Source organism: Cetorhinus maximus, chromosome 3 (assembly GCF_964194155.1).
Source record: "Cetorhinus maximus chromosome 3, sCetMax3.hap1.1, whole genome shotgun sequence".
In the NCBI taxonomy this organism is placed as follows: Eukaryota; Metazoa; Chordata; class Chondrichthyes; order Lamniformes; family Cetorhinidae; genus Cetorhinus; species Cetorhinus maximus.
This window is the reverse complement of record NC_135881.1, coordinates 24,936,845-24,962,208: the sequence shown is the minus strand read 5'-3', so window position 1 is coordinate 24,962,208 and position 25,364 is coordinate 24,936,845. Positions and strand designations below refer to the sequence as shown.

General features: G+C 42.0%; 1 protein-coding gene across 1 annotated transcript in view; it reads left to right on the top strand.

The window, feature by feature from the left end:
* The window catches only part of LOC144676739 (protein canopy homolog 1-like), a 108,902-nt gene that overhangs the window by 33,353 nt on the left and 50,185 nt on the right, over positions 1–25,364 (top strand). The window contains exon 2 of the mRNA XM_078537071.1: positions 23,797–23,912. Within this exon, the coding sequence (XP_078393197.1) occupies positions 23,797–23,912 (116 nt within the window). The remainder of the gene's footprint in view (positions 1–23,796; positions 23,913–25,364) is intronic.

Genomic DNA, 25,364 nt, shown 5'->3' with positions numbered 1-25,364 from the left:
GTCTTCTTGTGTAAACAGTTTTATGCAGTGCTATGGGGCCCCCTGAATTTTCTCTGAAACCTCAGCTTTAATGAAAACTTTTCTGTCAGCATGCACAGTGTTCAGATGAGCAGAAAAAGTGGAGCTAATGCTCATCCCTTCTGGTGCAGGGGGAGCATCTGACAACACTTCAGATTTCTTCAGTACACCAACTGATAGGGACTGCACCCCCCAACCATTTGCAGAGAATTTTTTGCGTGCACTGCCTATGCTAGTGCCATTTGCAATTTACAATCTGGTTGACCAGCTAATATTTTATGTAACATGTCATCTATTACCGCATGGTTTCTTTCACAAAGATCATTACTGAACGGGCTCTCAGCTGCAGTGTGCATAACTATGATGTTTAAATTTTCGCACATATCTCGAAATTCCTCAATGGCGAATTCCCCACCATCATCTGTGAGGAACTTTGTTGGTGTTCCTAATCCTGTTCCTACCCATTTCTCCATGACCTTATCGACAAATGGTCCTTTTGTCTTTACTATGTATCACTGTGGATAGGCTGAATCTGGTTGCCATATCTATGAAGTTTAGTTTAAAAAAAATACCCCTATCCTTGCCCCAAACTTTCAAGCCCATTGCCCACTGCATCGTTAAACTCCCTGGCTAGTGGCAAGCTCACAACAAGACGCAGTGGTGTCCTGCAATATTTAAGGCAAATTTTACACTGAGCAGTGATTTATTCAATAAGGTTGTCATATCTTTTACCGGCCGCTCCTGCATCTCGAAGTAGAGTCTTCAGTTTCTGTGGCGCCGGATGTGCAAACCGTATATGTAATTTCCAAATGACCTTCTCTTTTGTCCACCAAATTCTTATTCTCAGCAGTTGACAAAACTTCATGAACTTTTTGAAGGGAAATCTCTGGCTTCCTTAGTGGTAAGCAGTAATTGCCTGACTGAGTAAAATGTAGATCCACATGTTTTCCAAACATGACTGCCCTATCATTCTTCATATCTAGCGTCACCTGAGCTTTCTTCATCGCAGATCAACTCAACAATAGCGGTATCTTGCTAGAAACCACATCAGTGCTGATAAACAGATTGATTCCTGCCATCTTAAAAGGGAAGGCCACCCGTTTGGAGGATGTTAATGTATTGTCATCTCCGAGCCTGAAGCAGGTAGAGCTTTCATACTCCTTGACCTTCCGTTAGTCCGCTTCATCGAGACTCCAGATAGCAGTCAAGCCAGTCCATGCCACACACTGTAGCAGTGCAGCCACTGCCCAGAACTGCACAGCTGAAGGAATCTACCATCAAGCTACTCATCACCAGATTCAAACTCTCAGCGATCAATACAATTCCATCATGGCAGTCACCTTCTTCATTTTCAGTTTCAGATGAATCCGTCTTATGGATCACTTCAAAAACACGATTCCTTCGCTGTAGGCAGTTCTTCGCATAATGATACTGGGAATCACATTGAAAACACATTAACCATTCCCCATGCATTTTTTGGGTTTAAATGCCTACAGTCACCGCCCCAGACATGCTTTTTGTCCCGACTCTCAAATTGGCTAGGATTACGACAATTTTCAGACCTCTTGTCATTAACCCATCTTTGTATTGGAATCTTCGTCTCATATTTGGTCGACCTCGAAATTCGATCACCATTGAATCCCTCTATCCTTTGTTTTACAGCATAGTTGTTTGCATTTGCTAAAAAAGTGGCAGGAAATGACTGTTTCCTCAGAATTTTTTTTTTAGGGCAGCAGCCATTTGATCTAAGAGAGATTCTCTCCCCCGGAACTGAACGTCTGTTAGTACTAAAAGACTATCAACATGGGAAATGTGAGCACAGTCCAGTAATTTAAATGTCAATACCGATTCTAGAATTTCAAGTTCAAATCTCTGGAGTCTCCTGTACCATTTATCTGATTTCCTAAGCCTATCAAAGATCATCCAAACTTCATACGCTTCCAAGAACTCATCCTTTTTGTAAAACTAATCCAAAAATTGTAACAGAAGGTTTAATCCTTCTTCATGATCCAAATCATCCACTTTCCACTCTGAAAATACCTTACTCCTTATCTTACTTTTGGCTGGTAATGATAACACCAAAGCCATACCTTGCCTCTTCCAGGGTATGGAAGTAACCCAGGCCCACATTTCAACTTCAGCCTTCCATTGCTGATAAGCTTCAGAGTCAGAAAAAATTGGTGGATAGTCAAAGCTTGCGATTTTGCACTGTCCTTCTGCCATTCTGTAACTTAAATTGTCAGTAAAAATACATTTCTTTTCCCTCAGAGGATTGAGGCAGAAATCTTCATATACAGCAATCAATCAGCAAAGCTTAAAGTTCATCCTCTGCTACCATGTTAGTCACAATAAGAGGTTGCGGTGGAAGAACTAATCCAGGCTGGTCTTTTGGTTCGAGCTGGTTTATTTTCAAGCCAACTCCTCAGTGCTACTGACTTCCAAGTAGCTTCCACACAAACTGTTCCAGCTGTATCTTTTTATTCCAATTAGATGGGGTAATCAATGCCCATCACCTTTTTAACTAGCAATTGTCTTTAACAAGGTGATTGCCACATTGACATCTTCTCCCAGCCGAGAGCTACAGCTAACAACTCCCAGCTCAGCTACAGTAACTCTAAAATATCTTCTTCCCCCTTTCATCTCCTGATTCATTGTTCTCTTCGAAACACCTCTTTGAAACACAAATCCTGCCAAATATAAAATCTTTCATGTTTCTATTTTTTCCTTTGCTTTGCAGTCAAAAAAATGTAGTAGATCTCTTCTGTTTACCTACAGAACTCCAGAAAGATGCAAACATGTTTCTTTTCACCTCTAACTTTCCCCTTGATATTCAAACAAGCTTTCAACTTATCTAAAAATGTATACGTTAGGTCCAACCAATTCAATTGTACCCCAAACCTAAAGCCTCAATCCTTTAAAGTTTTAAACCCCTCAGACAACCTATCTTCTATTAACATCTGCCCAGCTTAATTAAATATGCGCGTACACACACACAACCTTCTTTACAGAATAATACACTATTCTCTGAAAATATTAAAAAGAATAACCTACATTTCTCACTCACCACCACCCCCCCTCCCCCAGTTGAATGGCTTCCTGTACCATGGTCAGTTTGCTCATCCATCCTGCTGCCCCTGCTCCCATCCAAATCAGCTGAGAGAACCTCAAACGTATTGGATAATTGCAGAGGCAAACATTCCTACACTTGTGCCCCCCGGGTCCCCTTACCTGCCTCACTTGCAGTCACACCCTCCTGTCCCTGACCACTGACCAAATCAGTAAGTGGTGTGACTGCCTCCTGGTACAAAGCATTCAGTTAACTTTCCCCCTCACTAATGTGTCACAGAGCCTGCAGCTCAGCCACCAGCTCAATGATTCCTCGAAGTTCCTCAAGCCGCAGATGCTTACTGTAGACGTATTTGCCCTGGATCACAATGTGACCTACATGCTGCAGCCTTGATACATCACCAGTCCTGCCACTCTTCATGTGTTTTAAATAATTACTTAATTATATTATTCACTTATTTATATATTTTAATTTTACCACAAATTTGTGTGCTATTTTAAACCTTGGGGATAGAATAGAACTTGCCCACTTACCAGACACTCACCAAACTGCTAGCTCCTTTCCCTGTCATAGAGAAAGAACCAATTCCTGCAGGTTGTGAAAACCCGAAAAAGAAAATGAACACCACCTTCCATCCAATTCCCCCACTCAACAAACTCCAAATCTGCGTCTGTATTTATAGCCAGCTGAACTACGGCTAGAGTAATCAGTTTCAACCAGTTAGCTAATTCATTACTGAGCTCTCACAGCAGAGAGTGAGTTTACCCTGTCTCAGCTGCAAGAAAAAAAGAACTTGACCTACTTACACAGTACATTGCAGTTACTGCTAATTACAGACTCAATTAGATTTTAAGAGGAAAATTTAAGAACAAAATTAATACTTTAAACTCTACCACTCACCAGACTTCAAGTCTGTACTCCGTTTCTTCAGCTGCACTCTGTTTAACATCTCATTCGAAAGACTGGAGCCCTGACAGTGGAGCACACCCTCAGCACTGCATTGGAGTGTTAGTCTTGACTTTTGTGCTCAAGTCCTGGAGTGGAACTTGAACCCAGACCTTGTGACGCGTAGATGAGAGTGCTGCCACTGAGCTACATCTGATACTGGAAGGTTGTGCCTGTCATTCCTCATTTGACCACAACAGGTATTTTATTTAAAAAGGATGCTTGACAATTCAGTGAGTGTTTAACGGTTTGTGCTGTGACTGTAAGAGACCCACACTGGTTTTCTTGTCAGCTTTTTAAAATAAAACAGAATAGTGTTTATTGTACTTAACGCCCGATCTAAATAAAAATAATAAAAACGCTTTGACCCTCTCACACATGTATTCAAGTGTTCATGCACACAAATAAGTTACAAAGTGGAAGGATAGCCTAAGCAGTTTATAAAAGTCCAAATAAAGTCAGTTCGAGATGGATTCAATAGATTAATATCTTGAATGGTTTCAGACTGGGACCCAGGGATCTTCCTGAATTCTGTGACGGATGCAGATGTTGATGGACAGTTTCTATTTAGCCTCCTCCTGGAGTTAGCAGCTGCTGGGTTGATTCTTAATAGACCACATGCAGCACGTGGATGGACAAACAACAGGCTTGCATGCTGGATGGATAGAGTACCGAGCCAGGGTCCTGCTTCTTGTGTTCTCTCTTCTTCCATTCTGACTGGCCTGGAGAACACTAGTTTCTTAAACAGAAAGGTTAGTTAGCTCATCAGATGATCCCCTCTCGCCAACTAACCAGCTACCCAAATATGGTCATAGCAAGTTGATTCCAAGTCTATGTATTAGACAGGATTAGTTTGTGGCTGGAAGGGTTCACTTTTCAGCCAGGGTTGATTGTTTGAAGTGATTGTGTCTAATGACTTGTTCCACACTCAGTTGAATACACAGGTGATTGGATGTTTTGTGACTGGTACAGGAGATGGGCCATTCTCATTCCCCTAAGGTTTTGTCTCTGGGTTCTTCTGGACAGTCTGGCTCCATTACAATGGTTTTGTAATTTCTATGGTACAGCTTTGTTGATGTTCAACCACCTTAGAAACTGTTGTTTTAAATCTCTGAAATGCTGTTGTTCCGTCTTTTAAATCTCAACCAGTGGTTTCAGCCCAATAAACAAACAGTCATTTAACAACATGCAATGCCAAGGCTACAGTGCACATACTCCGTTCACTTTGTCACTTCCCAAAGAAAGACCTGGGTACCTCACCACAAGTTGCATTAGGGATGATGTATTTCAATGTTGGAGAGGCCTCTCTAGTGGCTTGCCTGTGGTGGACATTGACTGTTAACTTGTCCTGCCATAAGCAAGTAAATGCCAGTGGTAAGGACAGCGGTTGAGTGTGCCATGTAGCATTGGAAGGTGAAGTAAGGAACATGGGGTTCTGAGAGTATTAAAGTGGAGTAAGGGTTTTGGAGTTCTGTATGTTCTGAATAGGCAAGGATGAAAAGAAAGTGATTTTCAGTTTATCTGGCCTGCAGTGTTGACGATATGAAATCTCTTTCATCTGTGAAGGTAAGATCCTAAAACAGCAGGGAGAGCTTACTTAGCTGGAGAAGTGGGGCTGGATTTTATATATCCCTGCTGAATGTGTTTTCGGTGGACATGTAACCTAGGGTGGGTGCCCAACCCACCATCTTCTCACCTCCATAACATGGTAGGTGGGCGAGTGCTGAAATGGCAGCCTGTCCACCATATTTATATAAATAATTAGAGGTGAATTGAGCTTGTTAAGCCAATTGACCCAGATAACACACTGCCCATGCCATAATACAGTTGGTATGAGCAGTTGGGTGGGAATGGGCAGGCCATTTTGGTGAAAAAGTTTTTAAAGGGTGGGAAGGAAGGGGGTGTACTATCTTCCGGGGGGGTGGTGGGTTCCTTTTGCTCATCGCGGAGGGTGGCGGGCAGCTCCCTTTCCTCCCTTTCTTTCTAACTGCCTGCTCTCCAAAACCCACCACTGCCAATCTCCACCCACCTTCCTAGGCTGACCGAACCCTCCCTGCCTAATACCTTGAACAGGCAGAGTGCGATCCATTGGGCCGCCTTCTTGGAACTGCTTGAAGTCCCGGTGGCACTCACTCATGAGATCTTGGGGCTGCCAGACAATCTGATTGACCAGCAGTTCCCAAGGGTGGGACATTTCTCTTCTCTCCACCCCCCCCACCCTCCCCACCCCAGTGAGGGGTGGAACTCCCACACTCTAACAATTTAGCAGGACATTATGGCTGCAGGCATGCATGGATTGAGTTGGCTTCCTGGTGACTTTGCATCTGGGGGATGGTGCAAGCCGTTCGCATCCCAATAATATGCAGCATGTGATGTCAACACTGCTTGCAAAGAAGTGCAGCCTAGCGCAATGTTTTGTTTTGGAATTTAGTTAGAATTCTATTAGTGCAAAAGCTTCAGTGAACCCTGAAAGGCACTGTTGTCATGGAGATAGGTGGAGCTTAACAATTTCTGTGTTTGCTGGGAAAGGGGGTTAGTTGCCGTTTGGACCTTATGTGGTTTCAACTGACAGAGAAGCCCTGAGAACTGTTAGCGGGCGCAGGAGAAGCGCTACAGAACTGAGAAGGTGGTGGAAGGTCATTGGTGCTGTGTTGGAGGCAACTGGGGCTCAGAAGCCCTGGGAGCTATTTATAGCTCTCTGCAGCTGGGACACTGGAGTTCCAAGAAACATGGAGCAGTGCCAGCCTAGTGAAGCTATCAGCCTGCAAAAAGGAGTTGGAAGCGTGCTGATAATTATAGGTGGGAGTCAAGGTTTGTGAATCCTGTGGAACGCAGTCCTGGAGCAGAGCTTGAACCATCAGGTGATGTGTAATCATTAGGGTGGTCTGCTTTGGAGTGGCATTTGAGGGAATTCAGAAGCTAGATTTTTGAAAGTGAAGAGTTGAAATCCCTTGTGAGGGAGACTGAGTTTTAACCAGATTTTGTGACTGTGATCACTGACATTTGCGTGGGTTGCTGAGAAATCTCTGGGATCTGTCTTGGTCGTATCTGCCATTTAATGTGCAGTGTGGTGTGTTTGACTGTTAATTCATATTGACCTCATGTTAATTCTGAATGCTAAGAGTGCAAGATAGATATTGTGGATTGTTTTACTTTTCTGTTTTTGTATAATGAAGTTTACTTTTGTTTAAAATTGTGGAATGTTGTGGCTTTATTCTCCTAGTTGGTAGCTGGCATTTCAAACTTTGTCTACTTTAAACAAGAAGTTACTGGTCCCTAACCAGATCGTAAAATAAGACATATATTTGTAAAGCAACTTGAGAGGAAATGGAAAGACAGTGTTTCTGTCTTACCTGCTTGTCCTCTACATGGTGCTAAACACTGCATTTTTTTTTACACCAATACGTATGCAGATGGATTAGCCCAGGAAACTTTATCTCCCTCTACAGGCCACTGGCACAACACCATTGCAGGTGCCCTAGTTGTGCAAATCATTGTGTAAATCCTAGTTCTATGATTTTATATTTGTATGCTGCATCAGCATAACATACTGGTAAGTCAACAAACACAGATCAGATGACTTTGTGTACCTCCTAGAGTGCAGCGGGGCCAGTTTGAAACATAATCAAAGTCATGTTTCATCCCTCAGTTTTTGAGAATCTTTAAGAACGTAAATTTGCCCAAACTTTATTTACTTTCTGATTTCAGAAATAAGAGATCTTGGATCATAAGAACAGGCAGACAATCTTGTCTGTACAGAAGTTTGAGACTTGGAACAGGAAGAATTATTTAACTATATATCTTTGATATAATGCGTTTAAAAAAAAAATTAAGTTCCAAAAATATTATAAGTGGACAACAATGTTGGGAGCCATGAGAAAAATTACACTTTTTTACTAGTTATCTAGAGATAACATCTTGCCTCCTATCGATAAACCAAACCAATGCAGGAGTGAAATATTTCTACCCTTTTAAGCTCTCTGTGGCAAAGCATAGGCCAGAACAACCTTTGATTTGATTAACCAAATTAAATTGGATGACAATACAATATCTTAATCTGATTGCATATTTACACATATTTAATCAATTTCTTAGTCATGTTCCTTCAGGTAATTTTAAAGCAAGATATGTTAATTGTGCTGATAACTTGCATTTTTTATAATGAACATTTTGTTTGTACTGAAGCTGCAATACATTTTTTTTTAAAATCCAAGATTTAGCCATATATTCCCATAGCTTTCCCATTTCATGATGGTTGCACGAAATAGTAGGTCAAAGCTTCACAAAAATCACTGAAACAAATTTAAATTGGTTTCCCTTGAGCCTTGTGACATTCTGCAATCTCTTATAAAGCTACAAACTGCCTTACACATTCCTCTGGAGAGTATAATCCAGCCATTTTTCTTTTCATTAACCTGTCTGCCTCCAAATCGTTCGACTTGTACGTGCTGTGAAGACCCAAAGAATTGCTTACATTAACAATAGTGTCTAGTAGTTTTATAGAAATGTACTTCTTTCTCCCTGCCTTTGCTTTTTTTTTAAAAAAACTATATTTTTGCACTTTATCTGCCTGTAGTTGTGTTTTCTATGTTCTGTAGTGTCAATTGTGGGATTCTGAGAAAAGTGTAAGTAGGAAGAAAGTGATGGAAACGAGGATTAGTATGACAAAATCAAAGGAAAATAAAATTTTTGTTAACCATTTCTCCCCATGTCAATTTGTGTTAAATTTTATTTTGGCTATTTCCCTCCTGGCTTGCACTATCTATTTGAAATTGAAGCAATTTGGGACTGGTCTTTGATTGAAAAACTGCTTTTCAGTCAATCAAAAGATAAACCATCGTGGTTCTGTTGTCAGTGTGATCAGATCAATATGTAAACAAAAAAGTCACCATAGCAAGAGCTGCTGAAAGGATGAATAAACCTGTCAGTGGTCGAAACAGCCCAGCGTCACCTACGGGAACAAATGACAGTTGCAATTGGCGATCAGCAACTATTGCCTGTACACTAGGCTTTGGGCCCATTCTTCAATGTTTGTTGACTTTTTTTAATAGTCATATGTAATTAAGATGTGCTCCGCGTTGATTGCATAATTTAAGTGATTTCATAAAACCTATACCTCTCCATGTTATGCTGCATGATTACGAAAAGCATCAATTCAACTTCTAAAAATGGGGAACTTAAAAAGTGTTAAATTAAAGCCCATGGGATTACAGGGGTTGTGGTACTATGGGTACAAATTTGACCGAGCAGTGGTGAATGGTTGATTTTGAGACTGGATGAAGTCATGCAGCATTGTCCCCCAGGGTTGATATTGGGGCCATTGTTGTTTTTGATAATAACCTAGACTTGGGTATAGGGCGCACATTTGTGAAATTTCTGAAATGAAACTTAGAAATGTAACAAACAATGAGAAGGATAGTAGCAGACTTCAGCAGGACATAGAATGGTAAAATGGCAGATTAAATTTAAAGTGTGAAGTGATGTATTTTGGAAGGAAAACTGAGGGGAGGCAATATAAACTAAATGGTACAATTTATAGGGAGTGCAGGAACAGAGACCCAGAGATGAATGTAGGCTGCCGGGCTAGTTGAGAAGGTTGTTAAAGTAGCGTACAGTGTCTTGCTTTACAAACAGGCATAGAATGCATAAGTAAGGAGGTTATGGTGAGACTTCAGTTAAAAAGCTTTAACAATGATTTGTAAGAGTGTTGTCTCCAATTCTGGGTACCATGCTTTAGCAAGGATGTCAAGGCCTTGGACAGTGTGGAGAGAAGATTTACCAGGGATGAAGGACTTCAGTTACATGGAGAAACTAGAGAATCTGGAATATTTTCTCCTTAGAACAGAAATGGTGGAGAGACTTGCTAGAGGTGCTCAAGATTATGATAGGTTTTGGTACGGAGAAAGTGATTCCACTGGCAGGTTACTGGTTACTTGTCTGCTGGTGGAGGTCATAGATTTAGTATAATTAGCAAAAGCTCAGGGTGGGGAGGTGGAGGAAAGAAAATAAGGCAGCAAGTTATGATCTGGAATGAGTTGCCTGAAGGAATGGTGGTGCAGATTCAACAGTAACATTCAAAAGCGAATTTGATAAATACCCGCACCTAAAACACAAGTGCAGGCGTGTGTGGAAAGGACATGGGAGTAGGACGAATGGGATGGCTCTTTGAATGAACAGGTGTGATGGACTTCCTTATGTGCTGTATGAACTCATCCCCTAACTGTGGATCCCAACCCCCTTCTCTCCACCGCACCCCCCCCCCCCCCCCCCCTCCACCTCCACCATCCACCTTGGGATCATGGGACAATCATTTGGGGTTATGTGCTCCATGGCAACAATGGTGACTGTTGAGCAGACACTCAGGTGGACAGTCCTGGGATTGGTGCTGAGGCTCCATTACATCAGTGCGCATGATCCTGAGCTCTGAGGCCCCATTAGAGTCGTCAGAATGGCGTAGACAAAACTGTTGATCCCTGCTCAACAACTCTTTTTTTTAAAAAGCAAAATACTGCAGATGCTGGAAACCTGAAATAAAAACAGAAAATGCTGGGAAAACTCTGCAGGTCTGGCAGCATCTGTGGAGAGAGAAACAGAGCTAAAGTTTTGAGTCCGTATGACACCCTTTAGAATGCTTGAATGTAGCAGAAGTATTTTGCTTCTGTACCCATCCTGCCTTCAAAACCTGCCCTTCACATATCACTCTTGTCATTTTCTCCCCCTGTTCACCTCCAATTTTATCTTGTTTTACCTTTACCCTCCCACCCCCACTTATCTTAACCACTTCCCTCTCGGGTAGGATTGGGGGTGGGCAATATATGTCGGATTTGCCAGCAAGACTTGCCATCCCAAGAACAGATAAGAAAAGTATAAATTCAGGAAATATTGTAAATCCAAGGAACGAGAAGTGTTGTAAAGAACTTCAAAGGATGACAAAAAAGATTAGTAAAAGTTGCAAAAGGAAACTTCCAAGTGACATCAGGATTAAAACAAAGTTTTTTAAAATTATAGTCAAGGGTACTGTGGGTCCTTCGAACACGATGAGGGTAATATTTCAAATGAAAATAAGGAAATAGCAGACTTTTCTGAACAGTTCCTTTGTCCGTTTTTATAACAGAGGAAGAGGGTGATACACCTGACATTACAGGGAAATTAACTATGAATGGATGATGACTGAAACTTGCTAAAACATTATTAGAAAGCTGAGATGAGAGTGACTGGCCTTGACACCGAGGCACCATTTGACTGAGTTGGCAATGGAACTCTAGCAAAACTGGAGTCAATGGGAATCGGGGGGTGCTGGGGGGAGAAACACTCCACTGGTTGGAGTCATATGAAGCACAAAGGAAGATGGTTGTGGTTTTTGGAGTTTATCGTCTCCGTTCCAGGACATCATTGCAGGAGTTTCTCAGGGTAGTGTCCTAGGTCCAACCATCTTCAGCTGCTTCATCAATGACCTTCCTTCTATCATAAGGTCAGAAATGGGGATGTTTGCTGATAATTGCACAATATTCAGCACCATTCGCGGCGACTCAGATACTGAAGCAGTCCATGTCCAAATGCAGCAAGACCTGGACAATATAGAGGCTTAGGCTGACAAGTGGCAAGGAGCATTCATGCCACGCAAGTGCCAGGCAATGACCATCTCTATCAAGAGAGAATCTAACGATTACCCCTTGACATTCAACGGCATTACCATTGCTGAATCCCCCACTATCAACGTCCTGGGGGTTACCATTAACCAGAAACTGAACTGAACTATCCATATAAATACTGTGGCTACAAGAAGGAATAACTCACCTCCTGACTCCCCAAAGCCTGTCCACCATCTGCAAGCCACAGGTCAGGAGTGTGATGGAATATTCTCCACTTGCCTGGATGAGTGCAGCTCCCACAACACTCAAGAGGCTTGACACCGTCCAGGGCAAAGCAGCCTGCTTGATTGGCACCCCATCCACAAACATTCATTCCCTCCACCACCGACGCAGAGTGGCAGGAGCGTGTACCATATACACTGGGGCTTCTTAGACAGCACTTTCCAAACCCACAGCCACTACCATCTAGAAGGGCAAGGGCAGTAGACACGTTGGAACACCACCACCATCCTGACTTGGAAATATACCACAGTTCCTTCACTGTTACTGAGTCAAAATCCTGGAACTTCCTTCCTAACAGCATTGTGGGTGTACCTACACCACAGGGACTGCAGGTGTTCAAGAAGGCAACTCACCATCGCCTTCTCGAGGGCAATTCGGGGTGGGCAATAAATGTTAGCTAGCCAGCAATGCCCACATCCCATGAATGAATAAAGAAAAATATTAATGAAACTGGTTTCCACCCAGCATTTTAAAGGTAGTATGTGAGCAAATGATTTTGTGATAATCTTCCAAAGCTTTCTTGATTCAGGAATTGTCCCTTCTTAGAATGGAAATTGCAAATGTAACCCCAATATTTAAGGAAGGTCAGAGCAACCAGGAAATTATAGATTTCTTAGTCCTATCTACTGCTGTGGGGAAGTCATTGGCACCTATAATAAGGACAGAGTGACAAAGAGAAATTAGTGCTGATTGGAGAGAGTCAACACAGATTTGTAAAGAGTTGAAGCGAAATACTGCGGATGCTGGAAATCTGAAACAAAAACAAAAATAGCTGAAAACACTTAGACAGGTCTGACAGCATCTGTGGAGAGGAAGACAGTTAATGTTTCGAGCCCGTACAACTCTTCATCAGAACTGAAGCGAAATAGAAATGAGGTGAAATATAAGCTGCTTAAGGGAGGGTGGGACAGGTGGAGCTGGATAGTGGGCCAGTGATAGGTGGAGGCAAAGGAAAGATTGCCAAAGATGTCATTGACAAAAGGACAAAGGGGTGTTGACGGTGGTGATATTAGCTAAAGGACTGGAACATTGCAGCAGGCCAAGGACGGACATGTGGGCATGAGAGCAGGGTGGTGTGTTGAAATGGCAAGCGACAGGGAGGTCTGGTTCATGCTTGCGGACAGACCAAAGGTGTTCCACAAAGCGGTCACCGAGTCTGCGTTTGGTCTCTCCAATGTAGAGGAGAACGCATTGGGAGCAGTGAATGCAATAGACTAAATTGAGGGAAGTGCAAGTGAAATGCTGCTTCACTTGAAAAGAGTGTTTGGGCCCTTGGACAGTGAGGAGGGGGGAAGTAAAGGGGCAGGTGTTGCACCTTCTGCAGTTGCATGGGAAGGTGCCGTGGGAGGGTGTTGAGCTGTTGGGGGTGATGGAGGAGTGGACCAGGGTATCCCGGAGGGAACGGTCCCTAGGGAATGCCGACGGGGGATGAAGGGAAGTTGTGTTTGGTGGTGGCATCATGCTGGAGTTGGCGGAAATGGCAGAGGATGATCCTTTGAATGTGGAGGCTGGTGGGGTGATAAGTGAGGACGGGGGACCCTATCATGGTTCTGGGAGGGAGAGGAAGGTGTGAGGGCAGATGCACGGGAGATGGGCCGGATACAGTTGAGGGCCCTGTTAACCACCGTGGGTGGAAAACCTTGGTTAAGGAAGAAGGAAGACATGTGTCAGCCTGTTCCTGCCCCACGGAACTCATTTCTTGCTATCTTGACTCCGTTCTCTCTCCCCTTGTCCAGTCTCTTCCCACCTACATCCGTGATTCCTCTGATGCCCTACATCATATCAACAATTTCCAGTTCCCTGGCCCCAACCGCCGCCTCTTCACCATGGACATCCAATCCCTCTACACCTCCATCCCTCACCGGGATGGTCTGAGGGCTCTACGGTTCTTCCTCAAACAGAGGCCCGAACTATCTCCATCCACCACAACTCTCCTATGTCTGACTGAACTTGTTCTCTCACTGAACAACTTCTCCTTAAACTCGTCTCACTTCCTCCAAATAAAAAGTGTGACTATGGGTACCTGCATGTGACCCAGTTATGCCTGTCTCTTTATGAGGTATGTGGCTCATTCCTTGTTCTAGTCCTACTCAGGCCCCCTCCCACAACGCTTTCTCCAGTACATCGATGACTGCTTCGGTGCCGCTTCATGCTCTCGTCTGGACCCCTGGAAAAATTTATTAATTTTGCTTCCAATTTCCACCCCTCCATCATTTCACATGGTCCATCACTGACACTTCCCTTCCCTTCCTTGACCTCTCAGTCTCAATTTCTGGTGATAGACTGTCCACCAATATTCATTACAAGCCCACCGACTCCCACAGCTACCTCGACTACAGCTCCTCACACCTTGCTTCCTGTGAGGATGCCATCCCATTCTCTCAGTTCCTTTGGCACCGTCGCATCTGTTCTGATGATGCCACTCTTCAAAACAGTTCTTCTGACAGGTCTTCCTTCTTCCTTAACCGAGGTTTTCCGCCCACGGTCGTTGACAGGGCCCTCAACCGTGTCCAACCCATCTCCCGCGCATCCGCCCTCACACCTTCCTCTCCCCCCACCAGAACCATGATAGGGTCCCCCTTATCCTCACTTATCACCCCACCAGCCTCTGCATTCAAAGGATCATCCTCTGCCATTTCCGCCAACTCCAGCATGATGCCACCCCAAACACATCTTCCCTTCATCCCCCGTCGGCATTCCCTCGGGACACCCTGGTCCACTCCTCCATCACCCCTTACAGCTCAACCCCCTCCCACAGCATCTTCCCATGCAACCACAGAAGGTGCAACACCTGCCCCTTTACATCACCCCCCTGCCTCACCATCCAAGGACCCAAACGCTCCTTTCAAGTGAAGCAGCACTTCACTTACACTTCCCTCAATTTAGTCTACTGCATTCGCTGCTCCCAATGTGGTCTCCTCTACATTGGAGAGACCAAACGCAGACTGGGTGACAGCTTTGCGGAACACCCTCGGTCTGTCCGCAAGCATGAACCAGACCTCCCTGTCGCTTGCCATTTAAACACACCATGCCCACATGTCCGTCCTTGGCCTGCTGCAATGTTCCAGTGAAGCTCAACGCAAACTGGAGGAACAGCACCTCATCTTCCGATTAGGCACTTTACAACCTTCCGGACTTGACATTGAGTTCAACAACTTTAGATCATGAACTCTCTCTCCTCCATCCCCACCCCCTTTCCAATCCCCTTTTTTCTAATAATTATTATAATTTAAAAAATAATATATTTTTCTTTTCCCAGCTATTTCTATTATTATTTTAAAATTTATTTCCATCCATTGTTTTATCTCCACCTTGTTAGCCTATTTCGACCCCTTCCCCCCCCCACCCACCCCACCCCCACTAGGGCCATCTGTCACTTGTTCATCCAGCTTTCTACCCTTAATGTCACCATTAGCACATCCTTTAGCTAATGTCACCACCGTCAACACCCCTTTGTCCTTTTGTCGATGACATCTTTGGCAATCTTTCCTTTGCCTCCACCTATCACTGGCCCTCTATCCAGCTCCACCTGTCCCACACCCCCTTCAACCAGCTTATATTTCACCTCATTTCTATTTCTCTTCAGTTCTGATGAAGAGTCATACAGACTCAACGTTAACTCCTGTCTTCCTCCCCACAGGTGCTGTCAGACCTGCTGAGTTTTTCCAGCTATTTTTGTTTTTGTTTGTAAAGAGTAGGCCAGGTCAAATGAGTATACTTGAATTTTTTGAGGAAGTACTTTAATAAAGGAATATCTTTGATTTATTTATTGGGACTTCTAGAAGTTCAGCAATAAGGTTTCACAGAAGAGACTGTTAGTTAAAACTCAAGCCCTTGAATTGATGGCAAATTATTGATCTGGGAAGGTGATTGGTTAGATGGCAGAAGACAAGGGATATGTATTCAAATTGAAGGAAGTGACTAGTGGTGAACTACAAGGATCTGTGTAGGGCTCTCAACTATTCATATATCTAAGTGACTTGGATGATGGTTTCTGATTTTATGAATGAAGAACTATATATCCAAAGACACACATACTGCAGATCTTGGAAATCTGAAATATGAACATAAAATGCTGAAAATATTCTCAATAGGGGAGGGGCTGGTGTAGTGGTAATGTCAGTGGACCAGTAAACCAGAGGCCCAGCTAATGCTCTGGTGACACAGGTTCAAATCCCATAATGGTACCTAGTGGAATTTAAATTCAATTAATAAATCTGGAATTAAAAGCTAATTTAATGGTGACCATGAAACCGTTGTCAATTGTTGTAGAAAGCCACCTGGTTCACTAATGTCTTTTAGGGAAGGAAATCTGATGCCTTTGATTGGTCTGGCTTACATGTGACTTCAGAGCCAAAGTAATGTGGTTTACTCTTAAATGCTCTCTGCAATGGCCTAATCACTCGGTTGTATCAAACCGCTATGAAGTTGAAAAGGAATGAAGCCTGATGGACCAACCGGCATTTGCCTAGACACCGGAAACGATGACAGCACACCAAGCCTGGTAACCCTGCAAAGTCCTTCTTACTAACATCTGGGGGCTTGGTCCAAAATTGGGAGAGCTGTCCCTCAGGATAGTCAAGAAACAGCCTGACATAGCCGCACTCTCGGAATCATATGAACATAAGAAGTAGGAGCAGAAGTGGGGCATTCGTGCCTTAGCACCATTCAGTATGATCATGGCTGATGTGTTTGTATTTCAAGGTCTACATTCCCATCTAACCCCTGCTGCCTGGGTTCAAAAGTTGCACAATCCTTAGAGAAAAAGTTTCTCCTCATCTCTGTCCTATAAGGGTGACATCTAATTTTAAAACAGTGCCCCCTAGTTCTGGACTCACCCACAAGAGGAAACATCCTTTCCCCGTCCACCTTGTCAAGACCATTCAGGATCTTATATACTTCAATCAAGTCACCCCTCACTCTTCTAAACTCCACTGGAAATAAGCCCAGCCTATCCAGCTTATCCTCATAAGACAACCTGCTCATTCCAGGTATCAATCTAGTAAACCTCCCCTGAACCACCTCCAAAGCATTTATACCCTTCCTTAAATAAGGTGACCAAACCTGAACACAGTATTCATGATGCGGTCTCACCAATGTCCTGTATAACTGAAGCATAATATCCTTACTTTTATGTTCAATTCCTCTCATAATAAAGGATAACATTCCATTAACCGTCTTAATTTCCTGCTGTACCTGCATACTAACTTTTTGTGACTCATACACAAGAACAGCTAGATCCCTCTGCACCAGGGAATTCTGCAGTTGTTCTCCATTTAAGTAATGCTCTACTTTTTTTATTATTCTTGCCAAAGTGAACATTTTCCCACATTATAAACCAGCTGCCAGATTTTTGCCCACTCACTCAACTTATCTATACCCGTCTGCAAACTCCTTATATCTTCACAACCTACTTTCCTACCTATCTTAGTGTCATCTGCAAATTTAGCCACCGTGCCTTTGCTCCCCTCATCTAAGTCATTGATGTAAATTATACAAAGTTGAGGCCCCAGCAGAGACCGCTGCGGGATCCCACTTATCACATCTGCCAATCAGAGAAAGACCCATCACACCAATATTCTATCCAGGCTAATATGTTACCCCTTATACCATGAGCTTTTATTATCCGCAATAATCCTTTGATGTGGCACCTTATCAAAAAATGCCTTCTGGAAATCCAAATACACTGTGTCCACAGGCTCCACTTTATCCACAGCACATATTACTCCTTTAAAGAACTCTAATATATTGGTTAAACATGATTTCCCTTTCACAAAGCAGTGCTGACTCTTCCCGATTACCTTGTGTTTTTTAAGTGCCCAGCTATAACTCTTTTAATGATCGATCCTAACCTTGCCCATGACAGATGTCAAGATAACTGGCCTGTCGTTTCCTGTTTTCTGCCTCCCTCCCTCCCTTGAATAGAGGGGTCATATTTGTTACTTTCCAGTCTGATGGGAACTTTTCGGAATCTAGGGAACTTTGGAAAATTGGCACCAACGCATCTTCTACCTCATTAGCCACCTCCTTTTAAGACCCTAGGATGAAGTCCATCTGGACCCGGAGACTTGTCAGCCCCCAGCTCCATCAGTTTGCTCCGTACTGCTTCCCTAGTGATTGTAATTTCACCAGGTTCCTCTCTCCCCTCCACCTCCTGATTTACAAAAAACATTCTAGTAATAGCTGTATCTTCCATAGTGAAGAAAAGCAAAATATTTGTCATTTCATCCACTATTTTCTTATTATCTACTATTGACTCCCTATTCTCACTCTCTTGAGGACCAACACTCATTTTACCTATTCTTTACCTGTTTAAATACTTGTCAAAACTCTTGCTATCCATTTTTACATTTCTAGCTTGCTTCTTAATTCCTTTCTCCTGATTAACCTTTTAATCATTCTCTGCCATTCTTTATATTCTGACCAATCATCTGACATGCCACTCGTCTTTGCCCAGTTGTATGCTTTTTCCTTAAGTTTGATGCTTTCCCTAACTTCTTTAGTTAACCACGGATGATGGGTCCTCCCCTTAGAATTTTCCTTTATAGTAGGAATATACTTATCTTGTGTATTCTGAAATATCCCTTAGAATGTCTGCCACTGCTTCTCCCCTAGCATAGTATCCCAGTTAATTTCAGCTGGCTCATCTTTCATGCCACATAGTTGCTCTTATTTAAATGTAAAATACTAGTCTTAGACCTACTCTTCTCCCTTTCAAATTGGATGTAAAATTCAATCATATTGAGGTTGCTGCTACTTATGGGTTCCTTTACCCTGAAGTCATTAATTAATCCTGTCACATTACATGATAGTCTAGTATAACCTGCTCTCTGGTTGGTTCCAGAATGTGCTACTCTAAGAAACTGTATCAAAAGCATTTTATGAACTTCTCATCTAGGCTACTACTGCCAATCTGATTTTCCCAGTTTATATGTAGATTAAAGTCACCCATTATTATTGCCATCCCTTTCTCATAAGCATCCAATACTTTGCATACTTTGTCCTACATTGTGGTTACTATTAGGGGGCCTGTAGACCACTTCCACTAATGACTTCTTTCCTTTTCTATTCCTCATCTCCATCCAAACTGATTCTACATCCTGATCTCCTGAACCAAGGTCATTCTCAAACTACTGCACAAATGCCATCCTCTATTAACAGTGCACCTTTGCACGGCTTGCTTAATAATTCAGAGATTATAACCTTTTGAGGTTCTGCTTTTCAATTTAGTACCTAGCTGCTCATAGACTCTATGCAGAACCTCTTTCCTAGTTCTACCTTTGTTATTAGTACCTACATAGACCACGTCAACTGGATCCTCCCCCTCCCACTGCAAGTCCTCTCCAGCCCTGAGTAGATGTCTCAGAATCTGGCACCGGGCAGGCAACACAGCCATCTGGACTCTTGCTCTTTGCTGCACATAACAGTATCAAACCCTCCTCACTATACTGTCCCCTACTACCACTATGTTCCTTTTTGCTCCCCCCTCTTGAATGGCTTCCATGGTCAGTTTGCTCATCCATCCTGTAATCCCTGCTCTCATCCAAACAAGCTGAGAGAACCTCAAACCCATTGGACAATTGCAGAGGCTCACACTCCTGCACTCCTGCCCTCTGGGTGCCCTTACCTGCTTCACTCACAGTCACACCCTCCTGCCGCTGATCACTGACCAAATCAGAAGCCTCTATCCTAAGTGGTGTGACTGTCCTGGTACAAAACATCCAGGTAACTTTCCCCCTCCCTGATGTGTCACAGAGTCTGCAACTCAGCCTCCCACTCATTGACTCTTAGCTGAAGCTCCTTGAGCCACAAGCACTGCAGACGTGTTCTTCCCTGGATCACAATGTTACCTCAGAGCTGCATGCTGCAACCTTGGCACACCACCTGTTCTGCCATCCTTAATATGTTTTAATGAATTACTTAATTATATAAAAAAGCAACATTATTAAATGAATAATATATTTTATGAACTTTACTATCAATTTGTGTATTATTGTAAACCATAGGAATAGAATAAAATTTACCCACTTAGCAGTTGCTCACCAAACAGCTACTGCCTTTCCCTATGGTGGAGTAAGAACCAATTCCTACAGGGTGCGAAAGATAGAATAAGGAAACAAACGCCTCCTTCGCACCCCTCATTCACTGAACTACCCCACTGACCAAACTCCAAGTCTGCACTTAGTTTCCTCAGCTGCACTCCATTTTATAGACGATGTCCCAGAAACCACGATCATGACCCCTGGGTATGTCCTGCTCCACCGGACCCACCAGAAGTGGCAGCATGGTGGCATTCTCCCAGGAAGTTTTCCTGGGAGTTCTCAACATCGACTCTAGACCCCATGAAGTCTCATGGCATCTGGTCAAATGTGGGCAAGGAAACCTCCTGCTGGCATAGGCAATAATAATGCTGGCCTAGCTAGCAACATTCACGTCCTGTGAAAGAAGTGAAAAAAAGCAACTTGGCCAAATGCAGCTACATCATAACCACACTACTATACCCCAGTGCCATTGTGTTACTTGTATTTGTGTTGAAGAATTTAGCATGTATAAAATAATTAATCTTTATGTTACTTGCTAGCAAAGTATCTTTAAAAGCAAATGTGGACTTGGAATTGGTGATCAACAGAAAGAAGTATGTGTGTCCTGGAAACACATGTCTTCCAAACCCCCCCTGCTGTTCTGAAAAATTGAGATCTCCTGCGGAGTGTTTGACTCTGTTCAGTAAAAGATCTGTTGCTTATGCTGACAACAATTGTTTACCATTTTTCTGCAGCTTTTCACTCAGTTGAAATAAGAACTATGATGTAATGGCTAGCGACTCTGACTATTATTTGTGTGCAGTCCGGACAGCAGCTTCAGCACAGGCGAATACCACTTGTGTTGCTACTGCATAGTAGCAGCGTATAAAAAGCTAGCTTCACCTGTTGTATCACACAAACTCATGGCCGGGCTTAAGGCCGTCACCTTCGGCCCTGAAAAGTGCCCAATCTATCTGATTACCCTGGAAGGGCAATGTATCTCAAAAATTTGAGCAACAGGTGAAGCAGTATTTCATGCTGCTACTATGCAATAGCAGCATCAGTGGTATTCGCTGCTAATAGGAAGCTGCTGTCAAGTCAAAAAGACGTTCTGCCTATCACACAAATGAGTAATGCGGTATATGAATTTCAGTGCCAGTGTGATGCTAAGTGTATGTCTGGCAGATCCTATCAAACTGCATGTCCCAGCTGCTGTTCGCAATGGGCAGGGTGCAGACCATACCCAACCAGCCCGTGCTTGCAAAAGTCAAAACACAATGTCCAACATTAGATGTGATTCTGCAATTAGACAGCATTTGCTAAATAACCCTCAGTGTGCTAAGAATTGCACATAACCAATTTAAGATTGTCAGTCGGGCTCGCAATGTGGTGCATTTGTGTGTACTGGAAGCTACATATATTAATACACATGGCCCTGTACTTTGCAGACAGAAAGTACATGTACACACATTGCGCCTGTTTCAGCTGAACAAAATAAGTGACAGCCATTTGCTGAGTCATTCCTCAGGGCAATGCCTTGATCAATCAAGGTCAAGCTGCCTAGTATAAATTTCAAACAATGCTCGGCAGTTAACTGTCAGTCACCATCCCTGGTGCATTCTCCATGGCAACACCACTTGCCAACCATCAGCACTCTCTTCACATACAGTATAAATTGTTGTTTTCCCCTTATATTGGTATTCTTGCGAGGTGCCCTGATGAGTGCAAGATGAAAAGCTTAGTCGTGTCTCTTTTTTTTTCTGCAGTACTCAAGTTCTGTACTACCAAACGACTAATTTTTGATTTGTAAGTTAATGTTTGGATACAGGAACAGGAATGCCTACAGTCTTGTTTACAAGATGATATTTGGCTTTTAACTACATTACAGAAAATCAGTTTTATTGTAAGTTGATGTAGTGAATAGTTCAGTTCCATTTAAAACCATTTAAACATTGTGCTATGGTTATGTTTTAAAGTTCTAAAGTATAGAAGCTTGGTTAGACTGCAACTGGAGCACGCTGTGCAGTTTTGGTCCCCTTACCTCAAAGGATATCATTGCCATAGAGGGAGTGCAACAAAGGTTCATCAGACTTGTTCCGAGGATAGCAGGACTTTATGAAGAGAGATTGGGGAAACTAGGCCTGTATTTTCTAGAGTTTCGAAGAATGAAAGGTGATCTCATTGAAACCTACAAAATACTTAAAGGAATAGACATGGTGAATGCAGGTAAGATGTTTCCCCTGGTTGGGGAGTCTAGAACCAGGGTACACAATTTTAAAATAAGGGGGAAGCCGCTTGGGACCGAGATGAGGAGAAATTTCTTTACTCAGATGGTTGTGAACCTTTGGAATTCTCTACCTCAGAGGGCTGTTGAAGTTCAGTCATTGAGTATGTTTAAGTTAGAGATTTATAGATTTCTGATTAACAATAACGTAAAGGGTTATGGGGATAGTGGGTAAAAGGCATTGAAGTGTTTGGTCAACCATGATCATATTGAATGGCAGAGCAGGCTCAATGGGCTGAATAGCCTTCTCATGTTCCTATGCTCCTATAAAGTGTTTGCTCCCTCATTGGCTGAAAAAACTGTACTCAGTTGCCCTTGTCCATTTTGCTGATAAGTTGAAAAATAACTCCTGATATTTTACTTACTGTCCATCAGTAACATTTCATGAAGCATTACTACAAAATAAAAGAAAAACAGAGTTCTAGTTTCTCAAGTTATATTTATATTTTTATTCTATTCCATAAACTAAGACTGTCCTGCTTAAACGTTATGTTTTCCTGTAGGAATACAGTTTTTTTAGTGAATGTAGTCTTTGTTCATGTTTTAATTAATATCCAAGTTTAAATGCCAGATCATCTTTCCTCACAGTCAAAGCAGACTCCTGAATGACATGAGAAATAACTAACACTATAGTCATATAAATCCCAATATTACAAAGATTCAAATCCTTTTTCTGTACATTATTAATCTTCAAGAATATAGAAAAATTGGTTTGCAACGGGGATTTGTTGGTTACATGCTTCAGTGAGACAGTCCAGGATATTGTGCCATGAACCCAGAGATAACATAAGTGAGCTGTCATAACCTCAGCCAATACAATGTTTTAAGATTAGTTGTTGTTCTCGGATTTTCAAATTCTGTGAACTGCGAATTTATTTTAGTATCTCCTCTTTTTCAAAGATCTGTATGGACTGCCAGGTCAAAGTAGATGGAATTGTTTTACATACAAATCTGAATCTCATCAAACTTTGAAACATAATTCTTCATTTGGGATAATATTTAGTTCACATGAAATTTAGAGATGTAAGCTCTGAGAGGAATGTTCTGTGGCTTTAAACATTCTTCGGCACCCATTGGGTTTATATTTCACTATCAGTACAATGGTCAGATCCGATCAGAAGCGTAAAAATTTCTAAATAACCATAAATAATAAGTTGTAGCATGTTTGATCAACCTTGAATGAGTTCAGTAACATTGATCTTTTTGCCTCAAGTACTCAAGCAACCCTGAACCAGTTTATTTAACTAGTTGTGTTCCATTTTGTACATCAGAACATTTTGTAATGCCTCTAAGTAACCATGCCAAGTAATTAAATATTCGTCATTTTTTTTATTCTAAGATGAGCTGGGATTTTTGTTGCTCATAATCTGAGGGTTTCACTTTCAAAATTTTTATATGCCAATGTTCATTTGTATACTACAATTTAGTAGAAAACTTCACACGATTGGTTAGGCAACTGAATGTTTTAGATTTTTTTCCCATGGAGAAAAAAAGCTATTCTGCCAATATGTAAAAGCATTTTACTCTTTAGTAAAAACAAACTCTATCTTTTTGCATTAATTTGACTTGATTTTATTTTCACTTAAGTTTGCAGGGCATTAGTAGATGAAATAGACTGGGCAGTTAAGAAAGTGGATCCAAAAAAGACTATTCAAGTGGGATCTTTCCGAATTAGTCCTGATGGCTCTCAAAAACCAAATGAGGTATGTATACTATTTAATAAGCACATTTACAGCCACTTATTCAAACAGCAGTGGTCCACGAATTCAGTAACCTTAATCATATGGGGTAATAGATTATAAATTGAGTCTACCCTTGGGAAATGAAAATAATCTTTTTGTAATATCTTGGATGGACTTTATTATAGAAAGTAATTAAAGTATTTTAAGAATCTTCATCAATAAAAAGAAATTTCAAATTGTATTTGTAGCTTTTAGTAGTATTCCTGAGTTTAACGGAATAATGATTGATGCAGCATTCCGAGAAAAGGAACTGGAATATTTATTGTAGTGTACTGATATTTTTTAAGTGAAGTGGATTTCACTTGGCCTGTTTGTTAAGGCTCACATTTAAACTTCCAGTTTTACTGTATGTTTAATAACTTTTTTATTGAATACAAACTCTGTCTCGCTAAATTAAGGGGATCAATTCTGTGTTTAGCTTACACCAACTTCTCTGTAAAATTAAGTAATTTCCTCTGATGACGTATTTGTCTTACTGGTGTATGTTAAGATGGGAATATGGGAAAAGGAATGACTTGTATCCTTCTCAAAATTCTTCCAGTAATAACTCTCCTGTATAACCTAAAATAGAATATTATGGGAAGATGCGATGCATCACTGAATGGGGAAATGAGTTTAAATTAATCTAAAATTCTGGTCATAGTACTCGAGTGCTGCACTGCTCACATGATCAATATATTGCTCTTAAATTTTAGAATATACTACTACAATACATAATATATATTACTAGTAAATGCATTCCCATGATGGGAAAGAAAGGGCATCTAAATCCATAGCTTCCTGGATGACTGAAGATAGAGATTAAAATGAGACAGAGAAAGGGGGCTGATGAGCAAAAAAAGAGACTTATGACAATTGTCAAGTTAAACCAGGAGAGAACAAAGTTAAATATAGAAATTACAAAAGACATCTCCTTAAATCAAAAAATACAAAGGCAGAGAGAGGGCATGAGGATGGATTAGCAACTGACATAAAAGGAACTCAAAAGACTTCTATAAAATGTAAATAGTAAAAGGGTAGTCAAAGGCAGGGTGAGCCCAATTAGTGACTGAAAAGGAGATCTTGTGGAGGCAGAGGACATGACTGGATACTAAATGAGCTCTTTGTATTTGTCTTCATTGGTGAAGAGGATGCTGCTAATGTAGCAGAATTGGACAAATAGTTGAAGGGAAAAAGAATTACAGGGCTATGGGGATAGTGCAGGGGAGCTGGGATTAATTGAATGACTCTGCCAAGGAGCCAGCACAGGCATGATGAGCTGAACGGGCTCCTTCCATGCTTTGTCTTTCCAATGCTTCATGTGTAAACAATTGCTTTAAAATAGAATAGACTGCACACATGGTGCACTTTTGTTTGTTAACTTCAACATTGTGTGCCAACTGAGCTTGGGGGTAGGCATTTCAAAACTTGGTT